The sequence below is a fragment of the Anabrus simplex genome, chromosome 1, assembly GCF_040414725.1.
Source record: "Anabrus simplex isolate iqAnaSimp1 chromosome 1, ASM4041472v1, whole genome shotgun sequence".
Lineage (NCBI taxonomy): Eukaryota > Metazoa > Arthropoda > Insecta > Orthoptera > Tettigoniidae > Anabrus > Anabrus simplex.
This window is the reverse complement of record NC_090265.1, coordinates 373,050,667-373,063,173: the sequence shown is the minus strand read 5'-3', so window position 1 is coordinate 373,063,173 and position 12,507 is coordinate 373,050,667. Positions and strand designations below refer to the sequence as shown.

General features: G+C 39.3%; 1 protein-coding gene across 1 annotated transcript; it reads right to left on the bottom strand.

The window, feature by feature from the left end:
- Nucleotides 1–298: 298 nt before the first annotated feature.
- On the bottom strand, nucleotides 299–12,029 carry LOC136866256 (cuticle protein 6.4). The gene is made up of 3 exons (XM_067143059.2): nucleotides 11,922–12,029; nucleotides 2,633–2,846; nucleotides 299–431 (listed from the first exon to the last, which is right to left on the bottom strand). Exons 1-3 carry the CDS (start codon nucleotides 11,937–11,939, stop codon nucleotides 382–384), a joined length of 282 nt encoding a protein of 93 aa, XP_066999160.1. The 5' UTR covers nucleotides 11,940–12,029; the 3' UTR covers nucleotides 299–381.
- Nucleotides 12,030–12,507: the final 478 nt, after the last annotated feature.

Below are 12,507 nucleotides of genomic sequence, written 5' to 3'. Positions count from 1 at the left end.
TAAATTGGGGTCATAACTTCTGCCTGTATTGAATTATGGGAACGACATTTCATTGGACTAGCCCTCAACCAATGGCAGTGTCCATTCACCCACCGTCAGCCATGATTACAATGTTATAAATTTGCGTGAGTAATGCTGACTTTTACCGTCATGTTCCCCTTAAAGGAACAATCACCACCACCATTAATTAAGGACAGACAGACACTCATCCAATAATACAAAGAAGGTATTGTTTTATAAATAGTTAAAATAGGCAAAACATGTGAAGGGGCACAATGACGTACAGAGATTGTATTTGAGCAAAGTTTGTTTTATTGACAAAAGTACACAGGCAGTTGTATAAGAATGCGAGTTTGAAGGCGTGGGACGAGAGCTGCTGGTTCACCAGAACGGGTACCCACCGTATCCATATCCGTAACCATATGGGTATCCTGAAAAATACAGAAAATATGATTTACATGTTAGTGATTTTATATGAAGAATAGACTATTTCGTAAACATGTGTAGCCAAGAAAAATGTTCGCTCAGACATAGTGCATACGGTTCCTGAGATATAAAGTTCAGCATGCTACATGCAATACCTTCAGATATTCTATTTAAATCTGTAAGTTTCAGATATACACTACTACAAGTAACCATAAAACAAACCCTAATTTCAAGATATGAATGTGGAATAATTTAATTTTGACAAGGTTAAGACCGTATTGCTGACAAGGGTATGTATGGTCTTAAGAAATAGAAATCACCCCTAGAAGTCCGTCTCTACAATGTGTTGTCCACTTCTAAAGTGAAAATAAAACACCGTGCAACCTTTTCCAGCTGATCACTTACCCATGGCAATTCTATAAAGGAACTATTTTCCTCTATTTCCATCTTTAGTGCAATGCCCATACTTTTTACCGATGTGTGTTAGCTGTGAGCTTGAATTTGGGATATAGTTAGTGGGTTCGAACCTCACTGTCGGCAACACTGAACTTGGTTTTCCGTGCATTCCCATGTTCACACCAAGAACATTTTGGGACTGTACCTTCATTAAGGCCATGTTCGCTTCCTGCCCAATCCTATCGTCACCGTAAGGCCTGTCCGTGGCTGTCCGACGTAAAACAAATAGCAAAAGAAAAATACTAGAAATATATTTTACCTATTCCTTGCCCTTTTACTGTATTATAATAATTATTATTAAAATGTAATGAGTAAAATTATGGTCAAGCAAACTTATAGTAAAGTATTATACTACACTAAAACCACAAAATACATGCTTTTCAAAAAAAGAATGTATTTATATAAGAGAGATTTAATGGGTGATCATATATTAAATTTGTTATATGATAATTCTTAAGCTAAGGCGAAAGAGAGATTAACGTATATAGCCCATTAATGAACTTGATCCACCAAAACGACTGCTGCCCATCTAATATCGGAACTGTGCTTGTTTCGCATGATGGGTTTCAATACTCTTGACCTTAATATAACTTTGGTAACCATAAAATTAAACATTTTTCATTGATCCATGTTTTGTCCGATAAATCAAACTCTAGTAGAATTAATCAAAGACTACCTTCTTTCTTATGAACTTAATCTTAATTCAAAATATAGCCTACTAATACAAATTCTATAGAAAATAATTCGATGAACGTGAACTTTCTTTCAATTAATGAATAATCCAAATATTATGAAACTTCGTAGTTAACATCAAAAACTTTTAAATTAAATTAATTTTGAACTATTTAAAGCAGTTTAAAATATCGTAACTCTTCCATGAAGATCTGCCACCTTTTACGAGATATCCCCTGATAACAAAACAATTATCAAAAACGTCGTTAATATATGAATTTGAGAAACGTGTGTTTTAGTATACTCATATTTGTTTTTACGATCTCTATCTCGAGTAAAGCAATTATATAGCATACTGATACGTAGAATTATGTTCTATTTTCATGCCATCATTTTCGTCTAATTATGTTGATTAGTTCACCCTCTCAGCGGCTAATACTTGATCCTGCTATCTTATTGTATATTTCCCCATGTCAACTTCATACATAATATATATTTGCAAATTTTTCATGAGTCCGTCGTCGTAAAATTAATACAGTATCTGATAACCAAATATGTTTGTCATACGATTTTTAAATAAATGGAAATTTAGTGTATCTATCTTTATGCCGACTACGTTAACTTAACCTGCTGTTTTACCTCTGACTTAATGAACTCTTACCAAAACTTAAAATCACCATTCTCCAGAATATATTGGATAATGGCCGTTGTCACTACTGCACTTTCCACATGATAAATTTATTTCCCCATTTGAAAGGGTTGGTCCCTTTCTCCATATTGTGGAGTTTGTGAGCGTAGAGGAGAAGTTACCATGCATCCAAGAACTTGAGACTCACCGTAGCCGTAACCAGGCACAACCCTAGCTGCTTAACGCGAATAGTCTTAACAAGAGCTTCCTTGCAACTTGCTAATGGACTTCCTCACGACAGAAGATCCAGCAGCCGTAGCAGCAGTTCTAGTTGTAAGTGTTGCAGCGAATGCTGGGCTCCTGGGATTAATAACAGACAGAGCCCTTGTGCATAACCAACACACTTTAGCTGCGTTGGCGTAAGAACTACAGTGAATGACAATTACGTACCATATCCGAAGTATCTGTAGGGGTATCCAAAACCATAACCACCATAGCCGCCATACAAGCCATAGAATCCACCGTATCCACCATATGGATAACCATATCCATAGCCATAACCGTATCCAATCGAGCTGGCTGTCTCCAGTTTCTCCTTCGTGGGTTCCACCGGCGCCGTCGACACCAGCGCCAACAGTGCCAAAACAGCCATTATGCTAACCACCTGTAAATGAAATCCATTATAAAGTAATGTTCGAGAAAAAACAAAAATCTGCCCCAAATTATGCATTAATTTACGTATTTGATAATTACGATAACGCTGCAGTGGTGTAGGGATAACGTCCCTACTTCTTATTCAGAGACCGGGGTTCTACTCCCTACTTCAAGAAGCACGGTTCTCTCAGACTCGTGAAGTCAACACAGAAGTTATCTGATATGAGAGACAGCGAACATGGTCATAATCCATATTCTAAATAATGGCCAATTAGAACTTAAAAATACAAGTTAAGGAATTGTTGAACCAATGTTTATAATTTGCACCTAAAATTCTTTAAGCCAATGAAGTGCCTGATTGAAAAGTCAAGCAATATGGTACTCCAGTATCTTCAGACCATCTAGTATGACAGCAGTTGTAAGTGCTAAATGAGTCTGGGCAGAAATAACGAACTCCCGGCAACATCTGATTATCTTTAAAAAATACTGGACTGCCGAAATTTGGTCTTCGGGAGCATGAGCTTTCGGAAAAAAGAAATCTACGTAGCGTAATGAAATAATATTGTTATTGGTTTATGATCCTCTGACTACATTTACGGGTTCTGAACACTGCGAAATGCCGGGAAAGTATACCGCAGAAATTCTTGTTCGGTGCCGCTAAATCTAAAGGCACGCGGCTGGCTTATTTGAGCACCTTCAGATATCACCAGACTGAGCCGACATCGAAGAAGGGATATCTTTCTTGGTATGAAATTTCTCTAGTGCCTATTGAACCTATAATATCTGATCATTAAGGATGGAAATCCTTTCTACTTCGGAGAAAGAAAGATTATGTGTTGTTGTTTTTTTGTAACTAACTAGATTTACGTCGCACCGACACAGAGAGGTCTTATGGCGACGATGGAATAGGAAAAGCCTAGGAGCGGGAAGTAAATGGGCGTGGCCTTAATAAAGGCACAGTCCCATAATTTGCCTGGTGTGAAAATGGGAAGCCACGGAAAACCATTCCTGGGTGCCAATAGTTGGGTTCGAACCCACTATCATCCGGATGCAAGCTCACAGCTGCGTGCTCCTAACCGCACGGCCATCTCGCCCGGCAGATAATGGAATAGATGTTTTGCCTGTTCCAATTGAATAATTCCACCATAAAATTAAGGTGGCAGGTAAATGTTTATGGATTAAAATTATCATTTTTAAATGTATTTATTTCGGTATAAAAATACTTTCTTCTTTAATCGGATGAAAAAAGTATTTCTGCTACTTGAAAATAGATGTTTGTAACTGTCCGGGTATGAAACTTGCTACTTCTTACTCTCTTATGTCATTGTTGTTCATTTCCCGTACCTTTTTGTTACATACACGGCTTACACCTTAATTGAAACAGTATTAGACATATTGCATATAATTTAGCATGGTGGCATATTTAGTTTATTTAAACAGCAAGCTCTGGGCAATTTTCCTAGGCACAAGTATTTTAACATTGTAAAAATAATTAGTATTGGAAGAATATGTAAAATTGGTACGAAAAGTAACGATTATGAAAAATAATCTAAAGGAATGTGTGAGAAATTGTAGACTGTTGATATTTCAGCAAAGAGAGCGTGCAGATATCTAATGAACTGTAGGATTTAAAGAGCAATCCTTATTGTTTGTTTATCTACCGCTCAGTCCATTTTCTTAATACGGGGTCGGGGATGAGGTGAGATGAATTTATATGGCATGCTTTATACCGTGGGATACCCTTCCAGACGCCAGTTTCAGTTGAGGAGCTAATGAACATGAGATGAATATGGCCTATGAGTTGGAACTGTCCCGGAATTTTCGTGGAGGTGAAAAATTGGAAACCATAGAAATCCATTTTCAAGACAACCGATGGCGGAGTGTTAAACCACGGGTCTCCCGAATGAAGAGCTTGGCTCCATAGCCGTAGCGTGTTAAAACACGCTTGACCACTCCACTCGGTAGAGCAAGAATCAATTAGCTGTAAAAGATTAACATGCAAATTTGAAGAACATTTTATAGCTAATTTTAAGGCTTTATAAAAATCCTAACATTATTTCATTAATGGAAATGAAACAACATTATGTGCAAGCAGAACGACGGTATCCGAGAACACAAGCGGAGAATTGGGAAATCGTCGCACTTCCTACGACCTTGGTATGTCTTTCGTAATTTCCTCTTACCATTTACGTTATTCTCAACTTCAGTTTAAGTATCACCCAAGAACACGTGTTTGGTCTCAAGACAATGACCATGAACAAGACGACCCCCGGCATTCAGAGGAGAGGATTGTGAGAACTCTTTGGTCGAGTATTCTGAGACCGGCTGGGAAGCGGTGTAGATTTGCATTCGCCTAATGTGCTGATGGTTGAGGGATGGATACCTGACGCTCGTGGTTAACACCACTTAAATGTTAGATATACCCCTCCCGCGTCAATGAACTGAAAGGTAAATAATTCCACATGTCGACCTCCCGTTGTCTGTTTTTTTTTTTTTCTAGTTGTTTTATGTCGCACCTACACAGATAGGTCTTATGGCGACGATGGGACAGGCAAAGGATAGGAGTGGGAAGGAAGCGGCCGTGGCCTTAGTTAAGGTACAGCCCCAGCATTTGCCTGGTGTGAAAATGGGAAACCACGGAAAACCATTTTCAGGGCTGCCGACAGTGGGGTTCGAACCTACTATCTCCCGAATACTGGATACTGGCCGCATTTAACCGTTGTCTGTTACACAGATAACAGTTCAAGGATCGTTGAAAATAAAATCTATCCTATCGGACCTCCCTTTGTCGACTCTTGTTCTCTTCCGACCTCGAGTAGATCTAGGGAGTCTTCAAAATTCACGCCCCTTCGTGGTCCTTCCTTTCCTTTTCCCGATACCTTCATTCTTCGAAGACTCTGATCTCTTCCATGTTCATTTCTGTTTAGTATTCAGAGAGGATGCCTGCTCAGATGCATTTGCTCTTAAAACAATAATCACCAGCAACATCGCCACCCACACTACCAGGGGCCTCAGGGACTGGTGACCACGAGACTCCTAACTGAGTCTGGCATTATTTGCACTTACTTATGCCAGTATCCTCCACACTTCCCTCTTATCTAACCTCCGTCCGACTCGTTGGCTGAACGGTCAGCGTACTGGCCTTCGGTTCAGAGGGTCCCGGGTTCGATTCCCGGCCGGGTCGGGGATTTTAAATATAATTGGTTAATTCCAATGGCACGGGGGCTGGGTGTATGTGTTGTCTTCATCAACATTTCATCCTCAACATGACGCGCAGGTCACCTACGGGTGTCAAATAGAAAGACCTGCACCTGGCGAGCCGAACCCGTCCTGGGATATCCCGGCACTAAAAGCCATACCACATTTCATTTCATCTAACCTCCCTCTGTCGACTCTCGTTCTTTTCCGAAGGTATTAGGCATTCGATGCCTAGGGAATCTTTCATTTTCACACCCTTCGTAGCCATTGTCTTTCCTTGGCCGATATCTTCATTTTTCGAAGTGTCAGACCCCTTCCTTTTTTACCTCTGTTTAGTGTTAATAGCGGATGGTTTCCCAGTTTTACTTCCTCTTAAAATAATAATCACCACCACCAACAGCAACAGCAGCAGCAGCATCAGTGGCATGCCTGAACTGCAAAATAATTAAAGAGTCAGTGCAATGTTCTGTTTCAAAGTCCGGCTCCATGGTAAATGGTTAGCGTGCTGGCCTTTGGTCACAGGGGTCTCGGGGTCGATTCGCGGAAGGGTCGGAAATTTTTACCATCATTGGTTAATTGCGCCGGCACGGGGGCTGGGTGTATGTGTCGCCTTCATCATCATTTTATCCTCATCACAACACGCAGGTCGCCCACGGGAGTCAAATCAAAAGATCTGCACCTGGCGAGCCGAACATGTCCTCGGACACTCCCAGCACTAAAAGTCATACGCCATTTCTTTTCATTTCTGTTTCAAAATGTTCTCTAGAACGTAAAGAATAATACAGTGCATTCTTTAAACTCAGTATTTCAATACAATTGCTCATAATGCTCCTTATTACCGAACTTCGATTTCTTTTTACATATTGTTACACAATTTGTGCTAGTCGTTAATGACAGAGCTGTTATTGTGACGTTTCTTCCTCTTGCAGCAGCACACATTAACACTACTACTCCACAGTACTCACGAGCTTCAAGATGAAAGAATATGAAGCTTTTCATGCACAATGATTTCTACCTTGTCATAGAGTAGGTGCATGTAAAATACGTATTATGAAACCATTATCAAGCCGACGTTAGTAGTTCGGCTTTATGTGACTATGCTAAGAAAAGACATTCCCGTATTTAAACCAATAAATCCAAAAGATGACTAAATATTTCGCTCTTTTCCACAGCACATACTACATCAGTAGACTCTTTTTTGCAGCATATACTAATTTATCATAATCATGCATTTCTATTTTTTAAATGTAAACAAAAGTTGGAGATATCTCTTTTTGTACCAAGATGGGCTAGAAATGAGCAAATTTTCACTCAATATATTGTTTATTCTGTTAATAGTATGAACTACAACGAAGAGGGAGAAAAAGTACCTACTTATTCATATACGTGTCATATACAATAGCGATGTGTATCCCAACTGCCAATACAAACATATAATCGGTCTTCTCTTGCACTCATCACTTTTGTCTTCTAAAGAATTAAACGCATTGTAGAAAGTCAGTTCACTTGGTGACAAATATTCTAAGATTTTAGAAGAACTTACAACTTTGTTTCCAGCAGAAATGAGGTAGCTCCAGGCGAACGTTCTTTTTGTACAAAATTAAACAGTGGATCTGCACCCACCACACCATAACGCAATAACTAATGGTCGGAGCAAAGAACTGACGCTATCAATACTGTATGAAACCATCAATACATGAACTTGACTAAAATGTTGAGCTACCCACATTTTGCACTGGCTCCTTTAATTGAGAGAGAGAACCACAAAGATAAAGGGCTCAGGAACAAAAATGCTATTCTATCTTGAAGTTAGTGTAGAACTTGATGATGATGATGATGCTTGTTGTTTTAAGGGGCCTAACATCGAAGGTCATCGGCCCCAGTGTAAAACTTACTCAGGACTCAGCGATGATACACAGTTCAAAAAAAAATTAGGGGAACATGTTTTTGAATGTATGCCATGCTCCACAAAACAACACCACACGCCCAGATATATTACCAACTAAACCTTTATTCATTACCGTTGAAGTATTACAAAAAAACATCCATGGATTCGCGTTCATTTTCAGAACACAAACGGAAATGTCCAAATAGGGGCGAAAACAAAGTGAGAACAGTCCTCCAGGGTGGATTTTTTTTATCACAGTTGGAGTCTTCAGTACGGTGTATGTCCTCCTTGAGCATTTATCACATCTTGACACCTATGTGGTATGCTGCGTAAAAGTCGACGAAGGTCACCTTGCGGAATCAGATCCCATTCGAGGTCTTGGAGAGTCTGTGGTGGAACAGGACGCCCACGAACACTTCTGTCATGTCTATCCCACACACGCTCGATGAGATTAAGGTCCGGACTCACTTCTGGCCATTTCATCTCTTAAATGTCCAGTTCCCGCACGACAGCTCTGGTGATGCGCACTACATGAGCCCTGGAATTGTCGTGCATGAGTACGAATTCAGGGCCAAAACCGTAGTCAGCAACCAACACGTGCTGTAGCAGTTCAGAGGACTGTTCGGTCCAGAGGAATCCGGGGACGATTCTAAACCAGATCGGGAATTTTAACTGCGACTAGTAAATTACATCTTTTTCTACACAACATGTCAAACTATAAAGTACCATAGAAACGCGCAATTTTGAATACATTCCTCTACACAGAATTGGCGTCAGGAAAGACACCCAGCCGTAAAACTGGGGTTACTCCATATAACGTGTCGACACCAGGAAAGTGAACAAAGATCAGGAAGGAGAATAACAAGAATAAGTTTCATTAATTATTCACTTGGGTTCTAACTTAAATACCTTAAAAATTTGCACTGGACAGTGTTTGACAAGCTACGCAGTTCAGTGGAATGATAAATGACATTCATCCCTCTGGTAGATGGAAGTCCAGTACCTTGATTCTTGCTTCAATAATTACTCTGTTTACAATGATTTTTAAAAATATCGAATATGCTTGACTTGAAATTTTGTGTGTACCATATGATATTTTTGTGTTCGGCAAGTATAGGTGATTGATATCCAAATTTTGGTATATATCGCGAAGGACTGATTAAGAAGATGCAAGTTGATGACTTTTAATTATCTACAAGATAAATGTTGTAAATTAATTAACATGATTAATTCATTTTCCAAAACAGATACTCTTTTCCAGAATTATTAATCCTACTTAGCGTGTAGGGTCACTCGAAACGTTTCTCAGCTTATATCAGATATTTCCGGCGTCGCTGGAGCCACCTGACTCATAGTGTATGTCCTCCTTGAGCATGTTGGCCCTGGGTTTAAGACCTGATGCCCTTCCTGTCACCACGTGATTTCTCAGGTGAAAATTCCAACCCGGGTTCGACAACGAATCGAACCTCGGACGTCCAGGTGAAAAAACTACTATAATAATCAAACCACCCTCATTCTTAAAAATAAATACTATGTTAATATTACATATTTTCATTTATTTCTCCCTCAGTTTATGAATTTCCACACGTAAAATATGCGCATTAAAAGCCATTAAAATGTACTTGGAAATTAGTTTTATATAAAGAAATATTATCCACAGTTTGCTTATAATAATGGAGTATGTTTAGCGTCCTCTCAGTTGCTATGCATTAGGATGTCGAAGTTTAGAATGTCTTAAATGTGTTGGAATCCAACGCGTGGAGTGATTGCGTTTATGCACTCTCAAATGCCACGAAATCCAGCCATGATCTAATCCGCTGTTTTCTGAACAGACTAAACAATGGTGTCGCTAAGGTCGATCGTGGGTTAGAAATATCTTGAAAGTTCAGTTCAATCTCCTACCATGATTCAAAGACGACATAGATATGAATTCGAAAGCTCGGTAAGATGCATACAATAATTAGTCGATCAGTATTCATACAATGTATTTTGAACTTTCAGTTTATCTTCTTTAAACAAAAATTAAACTGAACAATGAATCCAAGACAAGTTCAGCGACAGGGCTGAGAATCCTAGGGGAAGTAGTTGTATTACGCGCCACTGCGACTTTCAGCAATAGTGAGTGTAATGGTGGTGATATCTGTGGTCTTCAAAGAGTGATTGTGGGATAATTAGCTTCAAAGTAAGTATATCATTCCCAGCGATTTTCCTTAATTGTGTAGAAAATGCCCGAATTCTGCCTCGTATTGTTATTACGTGTGTGAGTTCTTGATAAGCTTCATGCAGTCTTGTCTGATTTTTTACAGTTCTGCGTACACCACAGTAAGGTGTGTTATCAGATCACTTATGTTCTGCAAACATTAGTAGAGTAGGTAATCAAACATTCTGACAATATTTGTGTCTAGTCCCTGTATTTCATCAACAACAGGTAAAGAAAAGGGACGTACAGTATTTATCTAAATCTGCTTCTAAAAAAGAAAACCAGAAGTATATTTGTAGAACAGAATCTAACTAGATTTTGTATAATAAAAGAAATTTGAGTACGCTTAATAATGCAAAATAACCATAGTTCTAGTATCGTAGTGGACTACCAGGGACTACTTCCACTATCGCGTACCTGTAATTCGTTTATTAATGCATAATATTCGAGAATTTTTCATGAAACTGAAAGTTCCTATACCCTTAGGTATCGATGATAACATTTCGATATTCCAAGAAGAAGTTTAGAAATAATTTTCTACAGGTAGACCCGGTGTCTTTCTGAATGTTTCAGTCACATGTTCCCAGCCAATATACCGCACCGACATGGTCAGATTATCAGATAGAATTCTCTCACGCAATAAGGCTAAGGTATAGGTGACTACAATTAAGAAATAGTTCCAAAAATGTAGTTAGTTTTCACCCGTGCATTGCCACTTTCGACCATTTAAAGCCTTGGGGTTCATGTGGTCAGCATTATGACATCTGCAGCAGTATTGTGGACATTTCATTGATCCTGAATTTTACTTAGGGGGATGAACCCCATTTCAGTACTCATACCAAGATTACAACCCTTCAACAAGGCGAAAATCAAACACCGTGCTTGGGGATATGAGGTAAATTCCAAGTATTACACAAGTTGTGAGTAGGTCTAATAACATTATAGTTATATAGTATAACATGTGCCGGCCCCGTGGTGTAGGGGTAGCGTGCCTGCCTCTCACCCGGAGGCCCCGGGTTCGATTCCCGGCCAGGTCAGGGATTTTTACCTGGACCTGAGGGCTGGTTCGAGGTCCACTCAGCCTACGTGATTAGAATTGAGGAGCTATCTGACGGTGAGATAGCGGCCCCGGTCTAGAAAGCCAAGAATAACGACCGAGAGGATTCGTCGTGCTGACCACACGACACCTCGTAATCTGCAGGCCTTCGGGCTGAGCAGCGGTCGCTTGGTAGGCCAAGGCCCTTCAAGGGCTGTAGTGCCATGGGGTTTGGTTTTTAGTATAACATGTAGTGTATAAACAGCCATTTTAATATTTTAAGGTACTGTTTTGTTGCAATTATTTACAGGCATTTTCTACCCGATATACGGTATCTACGTGGGTCAGATGTGATTCTTTCACCGCTGCATCCCTGGTTCTAATCACTATGATTTTGTATGAAATTTTTGCGGAAGAGAGGATATATATCTAACAAGATTTCCAGTTTTCTTATTTCCCTTACAAATTAATTCCAGTAATACTGCATATCGGACTAATTCATTGAACTTCATCTCAGAAGTATTTGACAGACATTATCAGCTGGCACGTTCTTAACCTCAGCATTAGTTGTATCTCCATCACATAAACTCGATATCTTATGATATATTAAAACTACATTTTCTAAAGTTATTTTCCTACTCTGAAATGACTCTCTGTACATTCAATTGTCCTACAAATATGTATATATCCTAAATAACATAACACGCTGTGTTCGAGCTTAGAACTGTAATCGAAGCACTAAAGGTTTGACTCCAGTACTTACCATCTTGCGGCAAACCATGTTGTCGAAGGGGAGAGTTTGCAGAGGACTCGACAACTGTTGGCGCAACTTTGATGGAGGATATCGTCTGGCAACTTATTTATACTGTCGCTCATCCAGGGGAACAGAGGACATGTGAAGAAGCACCGCCTCCTCCTTCGGCGGGTTCAAAGCCACGCGAGACCGGAAGAGCCGCTGTCAACTTCTTCAGCCATTATCTTTTACGACAATGTCACTTATTTACATAGTACAAGGTATTAATTAACATTTTTCTAATGGTTAAAGAACATGTGTACTTATCTGCACGTAAAAATGACAACAGTTAGTTGTGCTATTACCTCATAGACCTTCACAGAATTCAACCCAAATTTCCTGCATGTACAGGGTTCAAAATTAATGAGCAGCTTAAGTGAAGACTCAAGTTCGTATACCAGTGATGACCTTACATTAGAGTCCTCAATAAATTTACATTTCAAGCTATCCTCAAAAATAGAGTTGAGACTTTGAGGATGAGCACATGTCTATAATAATAATAATAATAATAATAATAATAATAATAATAATAATAATAATAATAATAATAATAATA

Excerpts from the sequence above, each read along its gene's own strand:
- LOC136866256 (XM_067143059.2), bottom strand. Across the intron at positions 432-2,632 it reads CTACAGATACTTCGGATATG|GATACCCATATGGTTACGGA; the intron begins GTACGTAATTGT and ends TGTATTTTTCAG.